The sequence below is a fragment of the Myotis nattereri genome (assembly GCF_964212035.1).
Source record: "Myotis nattereri genome assembly, chromosome: 2".
In the NCBI taxonomy this organism is placed as follows: Eukaryota; Metazoa; Chordata; class Mammalia; order Chiroptera; family Vespertilionidae; genus Myotis; species Myotis nattereri.
This window is the reverse complement of record NC_138076.1, coordinates 12,327,353-12,353,305: the sequence shown is the minus strand read 5'-3', so window position 1 is coordinate 12,353,305 and position 25,953 is coordinate 12,327,353. Positions and strand designations below refer to the sequence as shown.

The following is a 25,953-nucleotide window of genomic DNA, read 5'->3' as shown; positions in this document are numbered from 1 at the left end:
TTCATGAGTTTTAATTAAAAAAAAAACTTGACTACTATATTCCCTATGTTAGAAGACACAGATCATCTTAATAAAAATCTGGACAACGGATTCATATATGGAGTTGTGTTACACAGGTATTACTTGCTTACATAGTATGGTAACTGTATGTAATGGCAAAGCACGAATGTATAGGGAGGATGCTAGGAACGCCTGACATCTTACTATAGAAATCACTACCAAATGTTTTCCACAAAAATTACATACTAGAGAATACACTGTATCGCATCACATTAAAATATTTTGTTCTGTGACTTGCATTGCTTAGTAGGAGCACAGGTATCTTGGGGAAGAAAAAGGAAATGGGCTGGAGAGGAGGACAGTTTGCAGGCTAAAAACTTCAGACCTTAATGGCTGGCGGTGGGGACTGGAGGGAAGATGGAGAGGCAGGGGCACTGCAGCTTTCTTAGCATTTGCTTCTGAACTTGGTCACGTGATAGCACTGTGCAGAACTGACTGCAGGGAAGCATGGGAAATCAAGGAGACAGCTTAGGAGGCCAATGCACTGCCAGGGCTTGGGCCATGCAAATTTTAACTAGACAGCGAAAAGGAGACTGCCGAGGTCAGTACTATATGAACGACCTATTAAAAAATACATATGTGTATATGTATATATTAAAATACAAATTATTGTATTGTTATGTAAAATATAATGAATAGCAATAAGGAAAGCAAGTAGCAGGGCCATTAACTACTAGAGTCAGAACCAGAAAATGCCAAATAAACAAACAAAAGTAGTTAAAATACCAACAACAGAAAAAGAGAGAATCTGTTTATAGCGATAATGAAAATTGGCTTCTTTAAACACAACTCTATAGAGAAAGGGACCTTGGGTGTAATTATCTACAGTAACTAGAAATTATTATTATAAACTAGAGGCCTGATGTACAGATCCATGCACAGGTGGGGTCCCTCATCCTGGTCTGCGGGGATCGGGCCAAAACCAGCAGTCTGACATCCCTCGAGGGGTCCCAGAGTGCAAGAGGGCACTCTGCAAAGTTGCTATTGGGCAGCTCCTGTGTTGAGCATCTGCCCCCTGGTGGTCAGTGTGGATCATAGCTACTGGCCTGTAAGCCGGTCAGTCAGTCGGCCGGTTGCTTAGGCTTTTATATATATAGATTAAACCAGGGGTCCTCAAACTTTTTAAACAGGGGGCCAGTTCACTGTCCCTCAGACCATTGGAGGGCCAGACTATAGTTTTTAAAAAGACTATGAACAAATTCCTATGCACACTGCACATATCTTATTTTGAAGTAAAAAAACAAAACGGGAACAAATACAATATTTGTATTTGCATGTGGCCCGCGGGCCGTAGTTTGAGGACCCCTGGATTAAACTAAGCCTGCCCGAAGGGATAAAAAAATAACAATAATATATGGGATAAATAATTTATACCAACTCAAAACTGTGGCTCCAAGTTTACTCTCAAGCCAAAAGGACCAAATTCTCTTATTAACACTAACGTATATGTTAAAAATTTATCTTCAGTGGTAGAGCATTGTCAAAAAACTGTTTAAATAAACCTGATATTATGCTTACAAAATAAATACTATACAACAGTTTTCCAATATACCAGAAAAAAATTAGAAAAGATCTTATTTCTATAAATAAATCATCAAAAAGTGCTAGTATTATGAGAAATTACAAAACTGAGGAGCATAAAAGATTTGTGTTAGTGAAAATACATGTTAATTCTTCCCTGAATTAAGATATTAATTGAATGCCATTCCAATCTAAATTTACATGTGATTGCTTTTAAAGGAGGAATTGGGCAAAATTTTTTTTCAAAAAAAGAATCATTTGATAAAAATCGCACATGAAAATCTTCATAAATTACCCAGAGAAAGGTATTTCTTAGAACATTTTAAAAAACAACATTTGGCCCTTTTACAAAAGCTCCCTTTTTCTGTAAAAGCATTTCTTATTTATAGATTAGACGTAATGAGAATTTTTTAAGACAATTTAAATTAGTCTACAATAAGTTACGGATGGCCAAAAATTTCTGGAACATAAAAGTAATGGCAAGGACTATAACTCAACAATTAAACAATCTGATTTTAAGAATGGGCCAAAGACTTGAATGGACCTTTCTCCAAAGAAGGTATACAATGGCCAACAAGCACGTGAAAAGATGTTCAATGTCATTAGTCATTCTTAATGAAATATAAATCAAAACCACAAGAAGATGCCACCTCACACCTATTAGGATGGCCAGTATAAAAACAAAACAGGAAATAACAAGTGTCGGTGAGGATTTGGAGAAATTGGAACTCTGTGCTTTGCTGGTAGAAGAGTAAAATGGTACAGTTGCTGTGGAAAATAGTAGGGTGGTTTCTCAAAAAATTAAAATAGAGCTACCATATGACCCAGCAATTCCACCTCTGGGTATAGACCCAAAATAACCGGAAGCAGCATCTTCAAGAGATATTTGTTTACCTATGTCTCATAGGATTATTCACAATAGCCAAAATGTGCAAGCAACCCAAGTGTCCACTGACAGATGAATGGAGAAGCACATACATACAATGAAATTTTGATCAGCCTTAAAAGAAAAGGAAATTCTGACACATGCTACAATATGGAAGATCCTTGAAGATACTATGGTTAGTGAAATAAGCCAGACACAAAAGAACAAATATTGTATGATTCCTCTTATATGATGTACCCAGAGTAGTCAAATTCATAGAGCCAGAAAACAGAACTGTGGTTGTCAGGGGCTGAAAGAAAGGGAGAATGGGGAGGCGGTGTTTGACGGACAGAGTTTCAGTTGGGGAAGATGAAGTTTTGGAGATGGGATGGTGGTGATGGCTGTACAACAATGTGAATGTACTTAAATACCACTGCACTGTACACTTAAAAATGGTTAAAATGGCAAGTGTTATGTAATATATATCTTACCACAATAAAAAAAAGTTTAAAAATTAGGTGAAAGAACTTGTGCTATTAGTTATTATAGAATATAAACTAGTAAAAGTGTACTATTGGCATAAAACTATACTGACAGATTAATAAACTGGTGTATAAGTCCCAGAAATATAAAAATTCAGAAAAGGATAAGGGGGGGTATTTCAAATCAGTGAAGACATTTGTGGTATTAAGATATTTGCATTTTAAAAGGTTAAAATTGGAGAAGCAGTGTGGTATAGGGATTAAAAGTCAAAAATCTAGAGCCACCGTGGTTGAGCATCAACCTATGAACCAGGAGGTCACAGTTCGATTCCTGGTCAGGGCACATGCCTGGGTTTCAGGCTTGATCCCCAGTGAGGGGTGTGGGGGTAACTATACTGGTACTTCATAGGTTCTTGTGAGAGTTAAATGAGTTCATATTTTTTAAATGCTTAAAACAGCCCCTGGTCCAAAGTAAGTAGTGTATGACTATTAACTACTAGTGCTCACTATCAAAAAAAACATTTGAATTGGGTTTAAAACATAAAAATTAAGCATAGTAATTAAGTATAGACCAGTCTTCCTTTTCAGTAAAGGTCTTGTTAAGCATAAAAACAAAGGAAGTATTAAAGGAAAAGATGCATTTGACACTATAAAAATGGGAAATTTACAAAAACACCACCACCATATGCGAAATAAAAGGGCATAGAGTAAAATACAGGACAAAGGACAACAGATGAGATCAAACCAACAAAAAAGAATCATCTGCCCCAAAATATAAGTGAGCAAAAGCTCTAAGCTAAAGGGTAGATAAAAATAGTCAATACATTATACTTTTAAGTTAATCTGATTGTATCTAACATCTTTCCTGACTCCCCAACTGTCATTCCTAATCCCCATTTCCATTGCTCACATTCTATAGAAAGGTCTAAAAAGCCAAATACTTGTGTCCCCCACCTTTCTTCAAGTTAGGGGTGACCATGTGATCCGACCTGTGCCAATAAGACTTCAAGCTACGAGCACTAGGGGATGAGGTGCTGAGTAAGGTCTTTCCTCCCTGATATATGGAGCCGAGCATGTCAGGAGGGAGCTCTCGTCCTTTGCTCTCAGCCTCTGGACACGGTAGCAGGAGCACTTAACACGTGGAACTCTTAGCGACCATACTTTAACTGAAAAGTCACCGACGAAAGCAACATGCTGAGGCAGAAGGAGTGGAAGGACAGAAAGATGACATGATTGAATCACCAAGTCTGGAACTGCCTGCCTCTCGACACACACAACCTTCTGGTTTAACCCAAATTGTGTTCTTCATGAAATCTTCCCATTTGCGAGAGCCTGGATGAACCGAGAGGGTATTATGCTCGGTGAAATAAGTCAGACATGGAAAGACAAATACCATATGATTTCGTTTATATGTGGCATCTAAAGAGCAAAATAAATGGAGAAACAAAACAGAAACAAAACAGACTCATGGATACAGAGAACAGACTGATGGTTGCCAGAGGGGAGGGGGGTTGGTTGCTGGGTGAAAAGGGTGAGGGGATTAAGAAGTACAGATTGGTAGTTACAGAATAGTCAAGGGGAATGTAGTCAACAATATTGTAATAACGAAGTATGGTGCCAGGTAGGTACTGAAAATATCAAGATCACTTTGTAAAATAAAACATATAATTATCTAACCACTATGCTGCACACCTGAAACTATGAAAGTCAACTGTAATTGAACAATAAAATTTTTGAAAAGACAAATTGTGTTCTTAATGACCACATTCCCCTGTCAACAGCATTCGATGCTGTCAATTTCTTCTTTCTCCTTCAAACACACTTCCCTTACTTGGCTTCCAGAACACCACTCATGATGAACGTCCTGCCTACCTTCCCCGCTGTTCCTTCTTGGACTCCTTTGTAATTAATTCTTCCTCATTTCCCTAGCCCTTTAAAGCTTGGGAGTACTCCAGGGAGACTTTGTAGTACTCCAGGGAGGTCCCCAGGGGTGCTTTTGATACGTTCTTTCTATATTTACTCTCTTGGCGATTTCATCCAACCCAGTGGCTTTAAATAACATCTAAATGTTAATGGATCCCAAATTTATATCCCTAAGGCCGGATTTCTTCTGTGTACTTCTATATCCACTTTCTACTCTACACCTTCACTCCTATAATCTATTACTCATCTCAACTTAGTTTCTCTATAACCGAGTTCCTGATATCTACCTTCCAACATCTATGTCTCCATCATCCACCCCCTTCTCAGTAAATGGCAACAGCATCCTCCCACTGTTCACACCAAAATGTGTGTCGTCATCTCTGACTCCTCTCCTTTGCTCTCACCCTCGAATTTCATCTTAGCAAATCTCTGTTGGCCTTACTTTCAACACTCGTATCTAGAACCTGACCAGCCCCCCCCCCCCGCCACCCACCCACACACACACACACACCACAACCCTGGTCAAAGAAGCCACAATTTCCTACCATGATTATAGCAACACCTCCTCTCTGATTGCACTGATCCAGTCCTCACCCCAATTCAATGTCCTCTCAACACAGCTATCAGAGTGATCTGGTGAAAATGTAAGTCAATTTGGTTAAAAGCCCAAGTCCTCATGATTTTCAAAACTCTAGCTGTTCTAGCTCTCCACTGCTTATCCACCCTCATCCCCTACCTCACTTTTCCTCCCTTCATTCCCTGCTGTTCCCAGTGCACATGAGTCAAACTCCACCTCAGGGTCTTTCCTCTGAGACTGGTATCTCTTTACCCCGACACTCATATGGGTGGCTCCCTCGAGCCTTTACTCAAAAGCCACCTTTCCCTGGCCACACTAACCAACATTTCTCCCCCTTCCCTCCTCTCTTCTCCTACACACCCCAACACAGCACATTCCCTTTCTTGATGTTAGTATTTTTCATCTCTCTTTAGAACTTTACACTATCAAACATCCTATATACTTCATTGTGTGTACATGGTCTGTCACTCCTACCAGAATGTACCTCCAAGAAGGGCATGTTTTGATCTTATATTCACTTCTGTACCTCAGCACTCTGACCATAGGATCTGCATTTATTCAATAAATATTTGAGTACCTAGCATATTCCAATTAAAATAAGATACCAGTTTACACTTTTCCTAAAGAGGGAATATTTGACAAGGGTGTTAGAAATGTCAAAATCTGTATGTAGGTGTTGGGAAATCCTCACATGCTCAGAGCAGGAGCACAGACTTGCATGCTGCTTCCAAAGGTTCATTTGGCGACTTGTATCAAGAGCTTTAAAATGCTAACCCTCTGATTCTACCAAAAGGAAGGTATTTACCTGACCTGCTTATCTACTTATTACAAAGTTCTTCCTGGTAGAGCTGTTGAATACACTGAAAAATACTGGAAACAACCCAATGTGTAAAGAAGTCTGAAGAAATAAATCATAGCACGTTCACAAGATGAAATATTATACAGCCATTTAAAATCATGTTACCAAGAATATACAAGGATTTAAGAATTGAGGAAAAAAGGTAAATTCAATCAACTAATCAGGTGCCTACTGTCTATTAGATAAGAGCACTCAAAAATACCAGGAACTGTTTATCCCCATTAAATATATGTAAGCATGTGTGCATGGGAATATGCAAAAAGAAAAGCACTGAATAGCCATAGATTATGATAAGATGAGACCGAGGGTGATTTTTCTTCTTCCTACTAGTCACTTAAAGTACTCCTAGTATACTTTTTAAATCACCTACTGGAAAGAGGGCAGTGGAAACCTGATGAGCTATCCAAATTGACTAGCTAAATCCAAGATACAAGAGGGGTAGAATAAGATTCACCTTGCTGGGGACAATGCGCCATGCTCCCTTCTTGCCATGGACCAGCCTGAGCTCCACCTGGACCGCTTTCTTCTTTATGTTGACCGCCAGAACACCAATGCACTGGGTCCTAATTGCCCACCTGCCCTCCTCCCTATTTCCACGCATCTGTACTGACTTCCTCAAACTTCATTTTCTATATTCTGAACCCCAACTGCCCCTTCATTTCTACTCCCCAGTGCACCAGCCAAGTCCTAAAAAATACCCAGATCCATATGTATCCTTCTTATTTTTATTCCTGGGGTCTCAGTGGCAAAAATTAAACAGCAGAGAGCATCAACACTAAACCAAGACTGGTGCTTACATCTGTAAGGGTGTGCCTTTATTTATGGTATAGAATTGCTTATATTATAACAAGAAAGAATTTAAGCAAACTTTGGTATTGGGAATCTACTTTCTTCTGAAATCCTATAGCTTTTTTTTTTTTTTTTTTTTTAGTATTATAGGGAAATATGTAATGAGGGACAAACTTGTCATTTCCCCTATTTACTGATATGATCTTGAGGGCAGGACCCATATCTTACCCATCTCACGATTCCTCAGGGTCTGTAGTAAGACTTGTACAGTATACACTATCAAACTGTTGAATGAATTATCTTCAAGAACATAACATTTCAGTAACACCCCACATTTACATATTGCAAAATGTGACTTCAATATTCCACACTCCAAGGCAATACTCTGGAAGTAGGGTGCAAGAAACCGCACTCTGCATTGCCATCACCATTGGCCTAAATTCAAGAGTAAACTCAAAAGACAAAGTCACAACAGTTAGTACAAGTGAGTCACAACAAAACATAGCAAGTCTAAAGAGGGCCGTGATTTGACAGAGAAACAAGAGCATCCCATAAAGCCAGGTTCTCATGATGCCTTCCATTGCTGGCAGCATAGCGTTCACGGCGACACTGTCAGGACCTGCCTCTGCAAGCGTGTTCACAAGAGTCTGCTGCTTCGGGTGGAGATTAAGCAAAAATAACTTCGTTAGTCACAGGCCTGGGAACATGGGTCCTGCAACTACGGGTGCAACACAGCTAAGATTTAGAGGGGCTGCATCCTGTCTGGAGCCACCATACAAAGAAGATGAACATGGGTCTTCAGATGTTTGTTCATCAGCACATGTTTTTGCCCGGTAGGGAATGAGCTCACCTGGCACTCGCCCGGAGAATTCCTAACAAAAACAAGGAAGGCACGTGAGGAGCCTCCTGGCTCATTAGAAGCCCAGGTTCACGAGCTTTGAACAATGAGGTCATTGAGATTCCAAGTGGATCATCATCTTAAGTTTATTTCCTTTTAGAAGCTTACAAAAGTAAGCAAATCCATAAAATTTGCACAAATTCACTTGAAAGAATCACCTAACCTCATAGAAGCATGTTGCAAAACACGAGAAAGAAGAACCTGCCCAGCCCATTATCCACAGCTGCTACTCTGAATCTTCACTCTTAAAACCGCTGCTTCATCTCCAAGTGGATCTACTAGTCACTAGTGTGTCTACACACTGCTGCCTTCCCTTCTTCGCTTACCGGTGCACTGGACACATTCTGACCGTCCCGTGGCCTGGCTGTCAGTCATCCCAGCTCCTATCTTCATCAGCTCTTTCCCCAGAGGCTTCCTGACCCTCTACACCAGCAGTTCTCAAGCTGTGGGTCACAGGGGTCGCCTAAGACCATCCTGCATATCAGATATTTACATTACGATTCATAAGAGTAGCAACATTTATGAAGTAGCAACGAAAATAATTTTATGGTTGGGTCACAGCATGAGGAACTGTATTTAAAGGGCCAGAAGGCTGGGAACCACTGCACACAGTCTTACTGTCTTAAACCTCCAACGTGAACACAGTCTTTGAGGTGCTTCGCAGTCTTCAGTCTCTGCAATGTAACATGACTCAAACTAAACCATCCTTCTCCTGGTCGCCTCTTCTTGCTACTCTATTAGGGGAAACCTATTTCACTTCATGGTCACAGGAACGAGCAAACTGAGGAAACACTTAGGGTGATTCACCACTCACGGGCCCTCTTTCTCCAAAACATCTTCTAATATTTTCATCTGCTTTCGATTCCCAAATACTGGTATGATTCTTACAAGCTTGTGTCCAGACTATTAGAACCACTCTGCCTTCACCTCCCTTGGGGCTCACCTATCATTTATCCCAACACACGGTTTGCTCAAGGCATGATGACTCCCCAGACACACCATATTCTTTCATAAATCTAATTTGCACCCCTGGGAATGCCAGCAACCTTTTATGCCTCGCCAACTCCTGCAGGAACATTCCAAGGCCAGTTCGAACGTCACGGCTCTTCTCCAGTCTTCCCTGAGGCTGAGTTACTGGGCTTCCCTTTACTGTGAACACACAGAACTTTATACAAGTCTCCACTCCGATCAAGCCCGTCAACATTTGTAAACACCTGCTGCGCTGAGCACTGGGAAATATAAAAATAACTAAGACCTGGACTCCATCCTCATGGAGCTCACAGTTTTGTAGAGGGCAGACATGTAAGAAAATAATTACAGTAGAGAATGATAAATGCAAAGTACCACAGAGGCCAGGAGTTCAGCTGGGTTTTGAAGACTGAAGAGTCTGAATTCAAATGATTGGCTTAAATATCTCTTTCACCTCACCCTCCAACTAGTGAGCTCATTAAAAGGGCATTAACTGTGTTTGTACCCTCAGAATCCAGTTGACTGTCCAGCACATAACAGACACCCAAAACGTTTCTTGAATGGAAAAATAAGACTACAGCGTGAAAGTTAAGAGCATGGGTGCAGAAAAATAAGACTATGTGATGACATAGTAAGCACAGTTTGAGTCACTCCATAAAGCAATCTTCCCCAGAAGTACTTGCCAAGTGAGAAGAATTGTAAGAATGCTTGCAAAACCATAAAGAATTCCAGTGATCACGTCAGTAAGGAAGAGAACACGCCTGTCTGCCACGTGCCTACAGGGTGCTGCTTGGTAGGCCTCCTCCCCACTCCCCAGCCCCCACCTCACATGCTGGTCAGCTCAGCTCAGCATCCGCAAGCACCACCCATACTGCCTCACCTCGACTTTGCACTTGCTGTTCCCTCTGCCGGCAAAGTCCTTCCATCTGACACCCAAGTGTGTCCCTCCTCCTCCTCCTTTGGGGGTTGGCTCCAATGTCACCTGCTCAGTGAGGACTTCCTTGACGACCCTATTTAAACATCTAACGCCCGTCACTGCTGTCTTTCTCCTCATCACTTACCACCACCTTACACACTAAACATCGTTTTGGTTGGTGTTCTGACTCACCTTACTAGAATTCAAGCTCTGCAAGGGCAAGAATTTGCCTCCTTCCCAGCACCTCCAGCGGCTCCCAGCACAGCAGGCTCGGCTGCTGCTTGTTAAAGGAATGAGGGTGTGGAAGGGCCCTCCCTCTGCATGTGCACAATTGAGGTGAAGAGCAGAGACCTCAGGACAGACTGCCTGGTCTGTCTCTTTCCCCACCAATTACAACTAGGCACCTTGGGGCAAGTTACATAAGCTTCCGAAACCTCAAGGCCTTCATTTGTAGAGAGGGGGTAATCATAGTATCCGCACCTCCTGAGCGGTAAGAATTAAATAAAATGATGCATTTGGAAAGCTTAGCACAGGGCTTGGCACCTCATTAGCACTCAAAACACATCACCACGGTTATTTTTTATGGCAAGAAACCTTGAGATATATTCTTTAAGAAGTGTTTTAGCCCTGACCGGTTTGGCTCTGTGGATACAGCGTCGGCCTACGGACTGAGGGGTCCCGGGTTCGATTCTGGTCAAGGGCATGTACCTTGGTTGCGGGCACATCCCCAGTGGGGGGTGTGCAGGAGGCAGCTGATCGATGTTTCAAACTCTCTATCCCTCTCCCTTCCTCTCTGTAAAAATCAATAAAATATATATTTTTTTAAAAAATAAGTGTTTTAATTGCATACAAATATAGAAACATCTAGGAGCAACACATTAAAGTTAGCATTTAGAATAAGTATGAGGTGATCATTCCTGGTTTTTAATAATGAATTTATGTGAGCATGTGAATCCATTCCTCGTAATTTTGCTTGTTCTCTGTCTCTCAAACTCTTGCCTAGAAAAGGCTAAAATGATATACAATAAATGGAAACGATTTCAATTCCCTTTAACACTAAATACACAGAAATCAGTTTACATACAGAAAAGCAGCTAAGAAGGAAACCACTTAGTGTGAAAGAAGAGAAACCTACAGGACAGGCAAGTCATTACAGGTGGGATGTACTCCTGTTTGAGAGGAATTTATCCTATTAACCCACAAGAGACTGAATTAAAACAAAGGTATATTCTTTTGAAATGTTATTTCTCTTTCTCTAGAACAAAACTAAAGACCAGCTCTTTCCTGAGGCCTTTCTTTAGACTCTGGCATAATAAGGCGGGTCCCTGAACATTCATTCTTCTTTTCCCCAGAATCCTAGAGGACACAGGGGCCTCTTCCACACCCACCCAGCCCTGTGGCGCTCTGTGGTTGCTGCATCCTCTGTGCTTGCTGCATCCGCATGCATCAGCCCTCCCGGGCAGGGTAAAGGACCCACAGGGAAGGGAGTGCATTCCGTACAATTTCCCTCGTCCTGCCTGGCTCAGGCTGGTCCCTGGGAGGGGAGCTGCAGGTCTATCAGAAGGAACATACACATTTATCATCTACAACCTGGGATCACCCCTGAAAGTGCTGGCAGACGTGTCTCTGAAAAATGCCTGAATCGATCATGAAGTGCCTACCGTGTGGCATTAATGTGCAATAACCGTGTAAAATCATTTACATCATGATAAACGGATTTAGATTTTAAGCCAAAGGCCTGAAAAGAGAAACGCCACAGGATCTAAACCATTCAGCTGGGCAGAAGAATTCTAATTGACCGAAACTCATGGCCATCCTAATGGTGTTTCTTTTTTGTTTTCTTAAAATATATTTTTATTGATTTCAGAGAGGAAGGGAGGGGGAAAGAGAGACAGAAACATCAATGAGAGAGAGAATCATTGATCAAGCTGCCTCCTGCACACCCCACATTGGGGATCGAGCCTGCAACCAGGGCATGTGCCCTGACCAGGAATCAAACTGTGACCTCCTGGTTCATAGGTCAATGCTCAACCACTGAGCCATGCCGGCCGGGCATAACAGAGTTTCTTAGGCTACACCGTGAGGGTTAAGAGTATGGATGCAGAGCCCATGGCCTGAGCTGAATCCCACCTCTGCCACTTTCTAGCTGCATAACTTGGACAAATTGTTTAACTTCTCTGTGATGGTTTCCTCATCTGTAAAATGGGGATAAGCCTCACAAAACTGTGGTGAGGATTAAATGAATTTGTAGGTGAGATGATTAAGACAGAGCCTGGAACTTGGTAAGCATTTAAGAAGCGTGAGCTGCTATCATTGGCATTATAATTATTATTAAAAATAGTTTCCCCCACTATCTCATCCTATTTGAGTGGTTAAAACACACACATACTTCCAAAGAAGCAACAGGCACTTGTGATTTGCTTTGTTATAATCCCTTATAATCTGCTTTCGTATAAATGCCCTGGTTTTCCCCAACGGAAGAGCTTCATGGTGCTTAATTCCAATTCTTTCTCATACTCACTTTACCGCTTCGAGAAAGTGGCTATTTGAACTCCAGGCCTGGTTTTCGGCTTCGTCCTCTGAAAGGAGTCATTGAAACCCCAGGTCAGCTGGAACATTCCTGCCGCTTACCTTTCAGTGCAGTAACTTTGTATGAGTACAGAGGATGTCCATTTGGTTTCGATTTTCTAATACACAAACACGTCATTGTACAGCGAATGGCAACATGCTCTCGGTGATCTGAGGGCACATTGTTTCTGCTCCTGGGTTCTGTTCTACTTTTCACTCTGCGGTGATTAAGTTTCCTGTCCCTACAGCAAACACCGCTCCATGTACTGTGAGCATCCAAACAAGTGAGCTGCTGTGAACTTTTTAAAAACATAACACAGCATAATCAAGTCTTTCACTGAAAACCCATACAGCATCTGGTTACATTAAATTTTTTTCCCCATTTATATATGGGAAACCACCAAGTAAAATATAATTTCGTGTTTAACTCAGGTTGAAAACTCTGAATGTACAACTTAGTTATCATGCTTGTTTATACAGGTTAATAAAAGCTTAATAAAGTTCCCCGTCTTTTTATCAAAACCAAACAGACCTATTTTTCTCTCTTTACAGCATTGCCATGATACAGTATACAGTAAAGGGACTTAAAAATGATTCACTCTTTGACGGGACCAATCATCTACATAAAAGAATCTCATCTTGTAAAACATGGAGGTGGGCAAAAGTAGGTTAATAATAATAAATAATAATGTGAGAATAAACTCTGTTTTGCATACTCACAACTGTAAACCTATTTTTGCCCACCCCTGTATATCCCGGGTATTGGCCACATCTCTTAAAAGCATGCGCACTTCAGGTTTTCTGGGATTTGAGCATCGTGTGGTCCAGCAGTAGCCACTACTCGGAAAATTGGGTGAGCTCCACATTGCCCCTAGAAAGATGACTACAAAAGTTGACAGGGCCGCACGTTCTTAAACCCTCACACGTCACAGATACAAAGGCTGAAGGCCAGGGAGGGTAATGGACTTGCCCAGGCAGTTTTTGGTGCAAGAGTGATCCTGGAACCCAGGGCTCCTAACCACAAGCCAGGCTGCCATGTCGTGGCACCTCCAGGCCACCAACCCACAGGCGCTCCTGACATCCAAGCAGGAAGAGGTCTCCCCATCCTCCGGCAAACTCCATGAGCCTTGTCTGGCAGCAACAACAGTAAGAACCAAGGCTTTCATCTCACTGATGCCTGAACTCCCCGTCCGTGGCAATATCCAAAATAAGGATCACGCCCAGCCTGTGTGGCTCAGTGGTTGCAAAGTGACCTAGGAACCAGGAGGTCTCCGTTAGATTCTGGTCAGGGCACATGCCTGGGATGCAGGCTCCATCCCCAGTAGGGGGTGTGCAGGAGGCAGCTGACCAATGATTCTCTCTCATTATTGATGTTTCTCTCTCTCCCTCTCCCTTCCTCTCTGAAATCAATAAAAATATATTTTAAAAAACAAAAATAAAGAAACAAAAAACAAAATAAAGATCGGTGCTTCTCCGAATTTTGGTCACTTCTCTTCTGCTTTTCTCCCAAAGGATGAAGGCGCTGCTAATTTTTCTTCCTCCACCCATCCCTCTTCTTGGGTCTGTGCCTCAGAACCTCAGCACCCTGGTGCCAGGCCTGCCTCTAAGTAAGTCATCCTTAAAACCCTTGTGCACGTTACAGGATTCCACCCAGGCTGCTTCATATCAGGATTGGAAAATAGATGCCAAGGTGTGGAGATGTCCAGAGATGCTCTGGGTTTTGGCTGGTTTGTTAGTTTCTGTAAAATGTTCTCACATGTGTGAACACACAATGCTAGAGGCACTTTTTTTTTTTTACACCATTCAATTATAGTCACTCTTTTTATAAGGAAACCTCTAAATCTCTCTGACATGCCTTTCATTTGCTCTAGGTTCTACCTGTTAAAATAGGGGTGTTCCCTGCAGGGCATTTTCCATGGCTTTCTGTCTCCGTCCCTACAACAGAGGCAACTCCTGGTCTGATTTGTAGGAGTAGCCTTCCATTCAGAGAAATCTGTGCATATGCCAAATTTAGTAAGACACTTCACAGCTAGCTACTCTTGAAGCTCTCAAATTTCATAAACCGAATATGATTTTAAAACTACTACTTCTAAAATACAAACCAACAGAAATAAAAGTTCCTATTAGAAAAGCTTAACTTTTTAGTTGCTCTTATGTCCCTGAAAATTTCTAAAACATCTTATAGTAAAAATTTTTTTAAAGGCTAATCTTTTCACATGTGGTGAGGGTACATTATAAGTTTAGTGTATAACACTTAAGTGTTATTAAGCACGTAACCATTTAAAAAAATTTTAATAATTCATCTATAGCAGGTAGCTGGCTATATATCTCTATACGAATGCTTCTGAATGGCTTGTGAGTGAGTTTCGTACACATAGATCTCTCCCCGCTGAGCCTGTACATGGATGGCTATGTCCCCGGCTTCTCCTACCTTCCCTGGTACGACGCTAGCCCACAAAGGTAAAGGCTTCATGACAGAACGCATCTGTTCTAAAGCCAAAACCTGCCCTTCCGCTTTCCGACACGCCTAACTTTCAGTGGGAATAATTCAAACACTGCTAGAAGGCACGCTGCAGTACTGTAGGCTCACCAGAACCGGCCGCGCGCCTGATCCTCTGGTAAGATAAGGTCCGATCGGCACTGAGCGTTCTGCTGTTGCTGGTGCACCTCAAGCAGGAAGCAGAAGGGCCCACTTTGGCTTTCGGACCAGGTGCTATCCGCAAACTGGAGGCTTCGGGCTTGGGTGTACTCCTCCCTGCGGGGGTGGCAGTTTTTGAAGCAGAACCCTGCGAAGAAAATTAAAATGGGAGTTCAGATCACACCGTCCCCACGCTACTCCCTGTGGTGTTAGCTACGTGAACGAAACAATTCGTTTCTATGGCGCTGTCTTTTTAAAAAAAAAAATTTAATTTATTGAGAGGATATTGGTTAATAAAATTGAGTTTTTAGGCTGCAGATTTCAGACTCAAGACGACAACATCAACTCTTCTCTCCATTTCCATCCTCCCAACCTTCTCTACATGTTTCAGACTTGTCAGCCCCCACCATCATGTGGCATAAGCCAGTTCCTTAAAATCAACATTATATATCTTTCTATACATACATATACACACACATATACATGCATCTTTATGTATTCATACACACATATGTCTAGCTATACACATATACATATTGCTATAGACTGAATGTTTGCAGTCACCCCCCCCCCAAAAAAATCATAAATTGAATTCATAAATCTGCAATGTGAGAGTATTTGGACGTGGGGCCTTTGAAAGTTGATTAAGTCTTGAAGGGGGAACCCTTAAGAATGGGATTCATGCCCAAAAGAGACCCCTAAGTGCTCTCTTGCCACCTCCTGCCACGTGAGGCTACAGGAGGGAAGCGGGCTCTCTCTAGACACTGCATCTGCCGGTGCCTTCATCTACGCCATCCCAGCCTCCAGAATGGTGAGAAATAAATGTTGGTCATCCATCTTTTTAAAAAGAACAATTTGGTTAAGCAGAGATGCCAGATGAATATTTAATTTTCATTTTTCCCATGAAGAAATTAAAGCTCTTCATGGTCTACTCTTAAAATCATCATTATCTGCCTTCTGTCCCCATCAGCGAAACTGTTCCCAAGGTGACCGATGAACCTGTAGGCCTTTTCTGTGGCATCTGATGACGATGAGTTTAACTTTCCTAAATTTCTCGACACGGTTCTTCCTGGTTTTCTTTCCACCTGTCTGGTTATTCCTTCTCTGGATTCTGTTCTTCTAAGCCAGGGGTCCTCAAACTATGGCCCGCGGGCCACATGCAAATACAAATATTGTATTTGTTCCTGTTTTGTTTTTTTACTTCAAAATAAGATGTGTGCAGTGTGCATAGGAATTTGTTCATAGTTTTTTTTTAAAACTATAGTCCGGCCCTCTAATGGTCTGAGGGACAGTGAACTGGCCCCCTGTTTAAAAAGTTTGAGGACCTCTGTTCTAAGCCTTTCAAGGCTAGCCAACATGAGGGTCCTAAGTTGGTCCTATTCTCTTCTCTCACCATGTACTCTCCCTAGATGACTGTGTGCACTGTTTCAACCTCCTATACATTGTCATGTCCAAAGTCCACATGCCCAAGCGAGCAGTCTCTCTGGAGTTTCCCAGAGAGCTAGCTTCTATCTGCACCTGCCCACTTGGCATCCTCCAGGCACCGCTACCCAACAATGTGGCCAATGATCATGTGGCTGTGGTTTACTGATCCACATGAGTCCTTACAGGATGAAAACTACCATTTTAAGTTTGAAATGCATGTCTCAACCCATTTAATCCTCATAACCCTACAAAGGTGGATGCGTTCATCACATTCTATTTTACAAAAGAAGAACAGAAAGCAGTTTCTAAAAGTAAACTCACTTCACCCATCCATCTCAGAACATCACTCTTCCCATAGGCACCACAACATTCCCAGACACCCAACTTAAACAATAAAAGCTTCTTGTGGGTGCTTCTTTCTTAAACCACTCTCCATGGCATCCTCTTCCTTCTCCAATGACCTTGTAGGCCTTCTCTATGGCACCCACCTCGGGGCAGGCCTACATCATTCCTTGGCAGGATTACTGAAAACACATCCTCAGGATCTTTCTGGTCTCACCAGCCCCCAATTCATCTTGCACTCCACCGCGAAGGCAGTCTCTCTAGAGTCCAAATTAGGTTCAGAGCGGCTTCCCTCTGTCTTCCAGGTACAGTCAGCCTCCGAACAAGGCAGGCCAAGTCCTTTCAGACGTGTTGGCCCCTGCCGTCTTCTCCAGCTTACTGCTTATGGCTCTGCACTCCTGGCTCCCGCCACACTCACTGCCTGGAGTCCCCTGCATGGGGATACCCTGTTTCTTCATCTTTGTGCATGCTATTCCCTACACCCAGAGCGCCCTTCCAACGCATGCTTGCCCTTTAAGTTCCAGCTGGCGACTAACACAGTATCCCCCCCAAGAAGCCTTCCATGACTACTCTCCCCCTCACCACCACCCCATTCTGACCCCTGCGGCACAGCAGCCCATATATATGTAATACCCTCAGTACTTAATACCCTTTTGGTTTATCTTCTAAAATTACCCACTGCAGCCCTAGCTGGTTTGGGTATTACCAGTGGACAGAGCATCAGCCTGTGGACCCAAGGGTCCCGGGTTTGATTCTGGTCAAGGGCACGCACCTCCGTTGCAGGCTCCTCCCCGGCCTGGGCCCTGGTCGGGGTGCGTGCAGGAGGCAACCAATCGATGTGCTTCTCTCACACAGATATTTCTCTCTCTTCCACTCACTCTAAAAATCAATGGAAAAATATCCTCGGGTGAGGATTAAAAATAAATAATAAATAAGTAAAAATTACCCACTGCACTAAACACTATGCAATTGGCCAGGGGCTGTGTCTCTCTTTTCTACATCCCAACAGTCACCATCCCATGTAGCATGCAGCAGGTACCCCCCAAATGTTCCCGTTCTACATACAGGAGATGAGCGCCTAGGCCTTCCTCCAAGAGCAAATTCCCACAACATAAGCTGTCACCTGTATCCTCCCTTTCCATCAGGAAAAACGGAGCCTTGTGGAGACTAAGTAACCGCCTGAGGTCCCTCTGCCAGTGAATGAGGGAGCTACAACTTGAAACCATGTCTAACTCCGGAATCCTTGAACTGCATGTGAATTCTTTTTTGTTGTTGTTTAAAATGGGACTATAAAGTCCTCTCCCCTCCCCGCAAATATCTGAGAATTGCTATAGAAAAAACACAGTTTTTTACTATAAGAAGAAAATGGGTTTATTTAATGTACCAGAAATCAAGTATGTTCGGGCTGCAAGAGACCTCAGTCATCACCTTGCGGGGGGGGGGGGGGGGGGGGGCAGGGGGAGGGGGGAGGAGAGAGGAGGGAGGAGGGAGCCCTCAAAAGATGGCTGACCCCAAGTCACATGAGTGATCAGAGGCAGGGTCCAGAGTCCTCCTGCTCACTGGAGAGGACCCCACTCCCTAGAGCTACTTCCTCACCAAGAGACCAGGTACTATTTCTATGTTGATACTGTGCCAGCATCCCCAGCCCTTCCTAAACTGTGGTCCAGTACACTTTAAAGTTCATAAAAAAGCCTTTTTTCCCTATAGATAGAAAACAATCAGATGTGTCACTTCAAATAACGAATTACACTAAAACAGCAAAGTAGCCGGTTCTTCTAGCTTACTATTATACCCAAAGGAACATTAATACTCAATACAAAATACTAAGCTTCAGGAATTTCTTTTCCCCAACGTGCAGGTTTCCAATTAACCCTCACAAATGCACCGGCAAGAGAAAGGATGACTGGCTAGTGTATTAACAACTGAAAGCAAATGTACACCTAGCTCTGCAATGTGATTGACAATTAGTGGGTAACCAGCTGCTAATATAGCCCAAGTCTCCCCCACCACTCCCTGAAGCAGGCAAAAATCTTACTTACCAAAAACAGAGACCCATACTCAAAGGTCTCATTCAAAATGTCCTTCTTTAGGTCTTGTTTTTCCAGAAGGTCCCCATTTTCCCGTTCGCCCTTCTCTTCAGGGCTAATCCTCTGGATGTTGGACACGTACGTCATTTCCAAGCACTCCGGGCTTTCCATGGTCACCGAGAACAGGCCCCTGCACTTCTGGAGAAACGAAGCCACGGACCCAGGCTCGCAAGCCGAATTAGAAGAACTGGCTTTGTCAACATCTTCCCGATTCGATTTCAGGGCAGGTGTTGTTCTTGAAACCTTGTGGGAAGCATTTTTAGAATGAGTTGCAACACGCTCAGCCTGGCTCGTGATGAGTTTATTCAACTGCTGCTTCTGCGTCTTGTTAATTGGGGTTTCTGTTTTTGTGTCTGCGTTCAAGTCGGATCTCCGTGGTTTGCTCAGGACTGTCAACTGTCTCGAGGAAGACACCGACGAGGGGGACGAGGAGGCACTGGCCAGCTGAGGTCTGGGTGTGACCTTTGACAAAGCAGGGTCGTGGGGCTGCAATGCAGGCCTCGACATCACTTTTGCTTTGACATTCTTGAAGTTCGGTCTTGGGTAACTTATGATTTTGTTCTTTCTGACTTTGCTGCCTATCGGGGTATTTGCTTTGGTCGTTGGCTTTCCTAGGTTCGGTTTAGAAAGCTCTCGGTGACCCTTCTCCAGGTTGCTACATTTCTCCGTCGCCTCGACGGGGGAAACAAAAAAGGTTGCATTCAGGGGGTTGGGGATTGGCGTGGACATGCAAACGGTGTCATTTGCACTAATGACCATATCGTTTTCATCCCAAGTCAGTTCAAGTGAATGTCCAGGGGGGCTACCTGGGACCAGTTCTACGGTATGACTTTGGATTTCCAGGTCCTCTTCATGGGGGGCAATCTGTGTGTGTTCGGCCCCGGTGACTTTGGGTTCCGGGCACAGCACTGGGGCTGTGCTGTTATCAAAAGCTGGCACCAGGCAAGGGCGTTTGTCATCGATAAGACAACCAGACACTGTTTCTCCTAGATTTTGGCCCATTTCCGTTGGCCCATATGAGCTCGCTGAATGCAGTTCATCGTTAGATAAACAAAAGAACTCCTTTACTGCAGGCCCGCCGGGAACATCCATGCCATCAGAAACTGGTGTCAGAGCGTGTGCCTCTTTCTCTCCAACTAGTCTTTGCTGTGGCCCATCTGTGTACTCACTGGTGACATTTCCTGAAGAATACGGACAGGCATTTCCAGCATCTGGAACAAAAGCCTCAGTTTGCATCAGCACCTCAGAAAACGCTGTGTACATTGTGCCCTGGGCCTCTGAGGCTGTGGCCGCAGGGCTTTTAAAGACGCCTCTATCATAACTCGTCCCTGTCACGTGTGTCTTATCAGAATGGGAAGATGGGCGAACGGAACAGGATAGAGATGTATTTCCACTTCTCATGCCAGTTGGTTGCAGGCTCCCAGAGGCGTGCAGAGACTGGCTCTTTCCCACGGCGTGGTGTTCTGCAAAGGCGCGGGTAGCGTTATCCACTCTCATGTCAAAGGTCTGGTTTAGCTGCAAGGCATCTGGGCAGTCTGCACAGCTCCAGTCGCCCTCTTGGGGTTTCCACACAAAAGGCGGAGATGTCTCCTCACTCTGGCCCTGAGGGGACCGTAGGGAATGACAGCTGCTACACGGGCACCTGGGCTCCCCTGTGACTACAGCGTGTGCGGGACCAGAGAAATCAGTTGGAGCCTTTTGGTGATCAAGTTCTTCGACACACTGGGCGTTTAAGGCCACGTTTTCACCACCGTCCACAGCAGCGTTGGCCTCATAATCCACCACCATGTCGTCTGGGTTGGCAGCATGCCAACAGCCTGCTGAGCAGCTCGGCGGAGGTGGTGGTTTGGGGTGATATGCATAAGTGTTTCCTTTTTTGTCGCTGACAAATAAGGGCTGCAGGTCGTCTTCTGGTTTGTCTCCTGAACTAAATTCATTCATCCTGAAGATGAACTCAAAACCTCTGCCACTTTAGTTCTTTTTTAAATCCTTTCCAATGAGAGGGAAGGAAAAACTGTCCATCTTCGATGTTCTTCTCAGCACAGTTGAGGGTTTCTTAGTCTGAGATGTTTTGAAGCTGTTCCCTGGAAGAAATAAAATATTTAACTCATGGAAATGTTAGAAAAATGAACAAGTCACCACTTGACTCATTTCCGTCACTTTGTTTTTTTTACGTTTAGGACCTACGATTACGGATGCGGGTAATTCAGGTATCATTAGCTAAAGTATCACCCCTTTTCAAAATGCTTTCATATCTTGAGGCGAGTGCCTCACTCTCCTACCCTAGTCCCAGCCCTGCCCACATAGGGCACAAGCTCCCCGCTGCCCCCCAGGAGCAGGCCCTGTTCCCACAGGGGAAGGGGGGTTGGCCTGGAGGTGCTGTTCTGCACTACAGTGACAAAGTGGGTCAGAAAGTCTCTGTCCCTCAAACTAGCTCTCATCTAAAATTCACCTATCATTATAGATGAAGTCCTGTCATCACAATTCATCTATAATTTCATCTATGACAACCTGCCCACCTTACTCTTTTTCTTATTTCTCAAATGGTTCATAATCAGAGAGAGAAGAAGGTAGGAATGATATTCAAAAGAGTGAACGAGCAATCCTGACCGTGTCCTGGCCGCAGCCCTGGAGCAGGGCCCGGGAGGCCAGCCCCTGGGGAGCCAGGCATGTCCCCTTCGGTTCCTGGATGCTGAAGAGGCCCAAGGACTCACCCAGAAAAGGCTGCGGTGGCTGATGAACCCGAAGAAGCACACAGGGCTTCGGGCAACAGCCATTCACCTACCACTGCAGGAGACCATCTCTACTTTAACAATCAGCCACTCGGAATAGCAGTCTTGGAAAGGGGATATTATTGATTGAGCCCTCTCCAAACTGTAAATATGTTACCTAGGCAATGAGCCATGAGACATAAACAAGGAGTCAAGTTTATGGGAGCAAACCACACGTGGGGTAACTAGGGCTTCTGTCCTGGGGGCAAGGTGGATGGCACTTCGGTTCAGGGTACGAGCCAAATGTTTTCCTCACATCAGTGGTTTGCAGCCTAAATCCTGCAATCCAGCTCACTTTTCCAGCTGGGATGTTGGTGTTAAAATAGCACAGACTGGGCAAGAGACGTTAGGCCTAAAAGCATTCATTCTTTTAACCTGAGTGGAACACTGCTTTGTCCACAGGGTAAGTGTTTCCACAGGAGGAGGACTGCACAGGTAACTTCAAGGAAACCAGGCCTGTGCTGCACTCCTGAAACACAGCCATTTGGGCCGTGGCAGTGGACAGGCTTTGAGCAGGCAGCCTCCAGGTGCAGGCCACATGGCTAGACCTTGAACGGCGCTGGCAGTTGCACCCAGGCACCAGCAAGGCCGCAGAGAAGGGCAGCAGGCGCCAGTGAGCACAGCTGCAGCCTCAGGGAACAGAGTGGACTCAGGCCCTTTGCTCAGTGGTGAGCAACATAATATTTACTGCTTTAAAGTGGCCACGCAGAAGGCTTCTGTGTGTCTTGTGGAAAACTAGAGTATTTCCAGCTCTAAACTGTTAATAATAGGTCCGGTGGGCTATGCTGCATGGGATACCCACAATTCCATCACACATTAGAAGACAAGGAGGAAATGATGGGTGGGGTAGGCTGGAACCCATGTGGTTTTTCCAGTCTCAAGAGTCAACCCCCCTCACACACATGTGTGCGCGCACACACACACACACACACACACACACACGCACACTCTCTCCCTCTATGGTTTCCAATTAGGGTTTGATTGGATAATTAAATATTAAGGATAAATCTTCCCCAGGAGGCAGGTTTCTTAGACTTAAGTAATTGCAGAGCGAGAGGCAGGAGCAGCAGCTGTAGGTGCACACCCCTGAAAATGCCAGAGAGAGAGAGAGAGAGAGAGAGAGAGAGAGAGAGAGAGAGAGAGAGGCGCAAAGGTGTGTCCTAGGCAGGGGCCCACCTGGTGCAGCAGGACGGGCTTCAGAAACACTAAACACTGTTCCAGGAACTGGGTTCTAAGAATGTAATTTTCCTTGCATTAGTATTTCAGGATTAAGGGACTGGCTTGTTTTCAAACTGCGGTGGTTGCAGGGAGGGGGGAAGAGGCAGTTTCTGTGATCATCTGTGGCCTCTGCACACACTGGGTGCTGAAGTAGCACAGCTGAACTAAGAATTGGCAGTAACTCCAGCCTTCTCTTCCCTCCCCTTTATCCAGGGCGGGGGGGGGGGGGGTATGTTCCAAGACCCCCAGGGATGCTGAAACCATGAATAGCACCAAGTCCTGTACATATTATGCATTTTCCTATACATACATACATAACCATTTAGGCACAGTAAGAGGTTAGCGACAATAACTAATAAAACAGAATGATTATAACAAGACACTATAATAAGAGTTATGTGAATGTGGTCTCTCTCCGATGACTGAAACGTCTACAGCGTGGAGACACTGGACAAAGGCATGACTCAGTCTCGGGTGGGCAGAGCAGGATGGCGCAATATTTCATCATGCTACTCAGAATGCCATAAAATTTTAAAGTCGTGAATTGTGTTTTGTTCTGGAATTTTCTAATATAATATTTTCAGACTGTGGTTAAGCACAGGTAACAGACCACGGAAACCAAAACTTCAAATGAAGAGGGACTACCCTACAGCTGCATTCGTAGAAAATGAGTGCATTCTTCAAGTCCCTGTATGGATTGGCAGTCTGGAATCCAGGACACAGTTTCCATTATTGAAAAAACAACAACAAAACAACACATAAACAATTGTTAGGTCCCCAGACAGCCAACCGATGGCATATGAACCCGTAATAGAGCCCAACTGTCACCCAATGATACTGCTATCTCCCCCAGAATTATGCCAAATACAGCCAGCGTCACACACGGGGCCCTAGATGTCTGAAACGCATGTCCCCCGCCATAGGCACAGCCTCTACATAAGTAAATCTCTCTCTTCCCTCTAATGGGCAGAGTGCAGACAGTAATGACTCTTCACCCGACCACGCAAAGAGAGTGATGTCTTGCTCTATGTTTCCCAGATGGCGAGAGCGTCTGTACCCTCGCTCCGCCGGCCCACACCTGCAGCCCAGTTGTGTGCGCAGTGGCAAGAGAAATCACATTCCCTCCAGATTTCTGCTCCCTACTTGCAGAGACAGCAGAAGTTAAAATAGTCCTTCATTTCAAGAATGAGCCGCAGTGGAAAAAATTATTTGAGGTGAAGATCTTGGTATAAATACAAAAGTATCTTTACCTGGGGAGAAGCCTACATAGGTAGCAACTAACAGTTCAAATGCTCAGCAGTACTGGAAACAATGGAAAAGAGGTTTGCCTCTTATTATTAATCTCATGCGAGTCTGGAATCTTAAACTCTACAGAGGTAAAGACACTGGGGCATAGCATGAGCACTTGCTATCAACCCCTCAGGATAGGGTCAGTTTTGCTGCAATAATGAACAGCCCCAAGCCCTGGCTAGGGTGGCTCAATTGGTAAGAGCACCATCCAGGGCACCGAAGGATCACAGGTTCCATTCCTGGTCAGGACACATATCTAGGTCGGGGCATGTATGGGAGGCAACCAATCGATGTTTCTCTCTCACACCAATGTTTCCCTCTCTCCCTCTCCCTTACTCTCTCTCTCTGGATCAGTGAAAAGTATATCATCAGTGAGAATTAAAAAATAAAATAAACACCTCCATGGGTGTTGGCAGGGAACTTGGCTCATATTCCTGGTCAACCAGGTACCTAGGTTGACTGAGGCTTCATCGCAACAAAAATGTCCAGTCAGCAGACATTAGGACAGGACCACAGCAAAGCTTCCAGCGGTTCTCAACCTGTGGGTCGCAAACAATGAAAATACATCCTGCATATCAGATATTTACATTACGATTCATAACAGTAGCAAAATTACAGTTATGAAGTAGCAGGGAAAATAATTTTATGGTTGGGGGTCACCACAACATGAGGAACTGTGTTAAGGGTCGCGGCTTTAGGAAGGTTGAGAACCACTGCTCGCTCTTAGCATTCCTGCCTAGAAGCGACACACGTCTTCTGCTCACATTCCACAAGGCAGGCTACCGTTTACCCAAAAGTGAGAGAACCTGAAATATCTGTGCAAAGCATGAAGGTAGTCAGGGGAGAGTTTATTTTGCATTAATTATACCAACATTCAGTATAAAGTGCATTGCATCAAATTATGCACCTTCACCGACATTGGCATGCCTGACACTATAGCTCCTCTGTCCAAATTATACCATTTCAGTCGATATCATTTATCAGCGAGTCCCAGCTTTCAGGAAAGAAAAAAGGGAAAAAAGGTGAGGCATAGTGAAGGCTTCTGCCTGTCACCACTATCTCATTGTTCTTCAAACGTGAAGTGCTTTTAATGATCAGTAACTGTGGCAGAGACTCACTGGTCACCAAACTCATTTCCTTTTTCTTTCTTTTTTAAATAAAACTGAAAGCACATTCTATTAACAAAAACAAATCAGTATCAGTGCAATTTTAAGAACAAGATCAGAAACTTGGCAGCTAATAGATAACTGAATGCCCGCAGAGTACCACATGCAGTACGCCCAGTGCACAGGTAGTCAGCACCCTTGATGAGACACTGAAGAAATGGGAAACTGTTTCCCTCCCCCATCCCAAGAGCCACAGACAAGTCCCCTTCCTCCAGATCTCTTCCTGTTCCCCCTCCCTAATAAATGAAAATGACCTGCCCGCTGAGTGTCACTGCGATATTTTAGAATAGCCATATTATAACAACCAACAGCGGCCTAAACATGACTGTTCTGCACAACAGGCTATTCTAGTGACTGCTGTGCCCTACATCTGCATGGCAAGCAGCCCATATGGCAGCAGAAAGGCAGAGGGCCAGTAAGGATGTCTCCAGGAAAAACACAAGAACTAACAAACACTGAAAAGCTTTAACCAACTGAGAAATTGAACGGAGGGAAAATTGAGAATGCTTTTGGAGAATCGGAGCTGTTTCTGCCAGATATTCAAAGAAAACAAAGTGAAAGGGTGGGGGAGAGTAGGGGTGTAGTTGCA

The 25,953-nt window shown here is 44.1% G+C and overlaps 1 protein-coding gene across 1 annotated transcript in view; it reads right to left on the bottom strand.

The window, feature by feature from the left end:
* Positions 1–21,003, bottom strand: part of MTUS1 (microtubule associated scaffold protein 1) — a gene marked incomplete at its 5' end in the record, with an annotated part of 94,404 nt that extends 73,401 nt beyond the window's left edge. The window contains 2 exons of the mRNA XM_081084728.1: positions 15,018–15,213; positions 18,872–21,003. Of these exons, the coding sequence (XP_080940854.1) occupies positions 15,018–15,213; positions 18,872–20,860 (2,185 nt within the window). The remainder of the gene's footprint in view (positions 1–15,017; positions 15,214–18,871) is intronic.
* Positions 21,004–25,953: the final 4,950 nt, after the last annotated feature.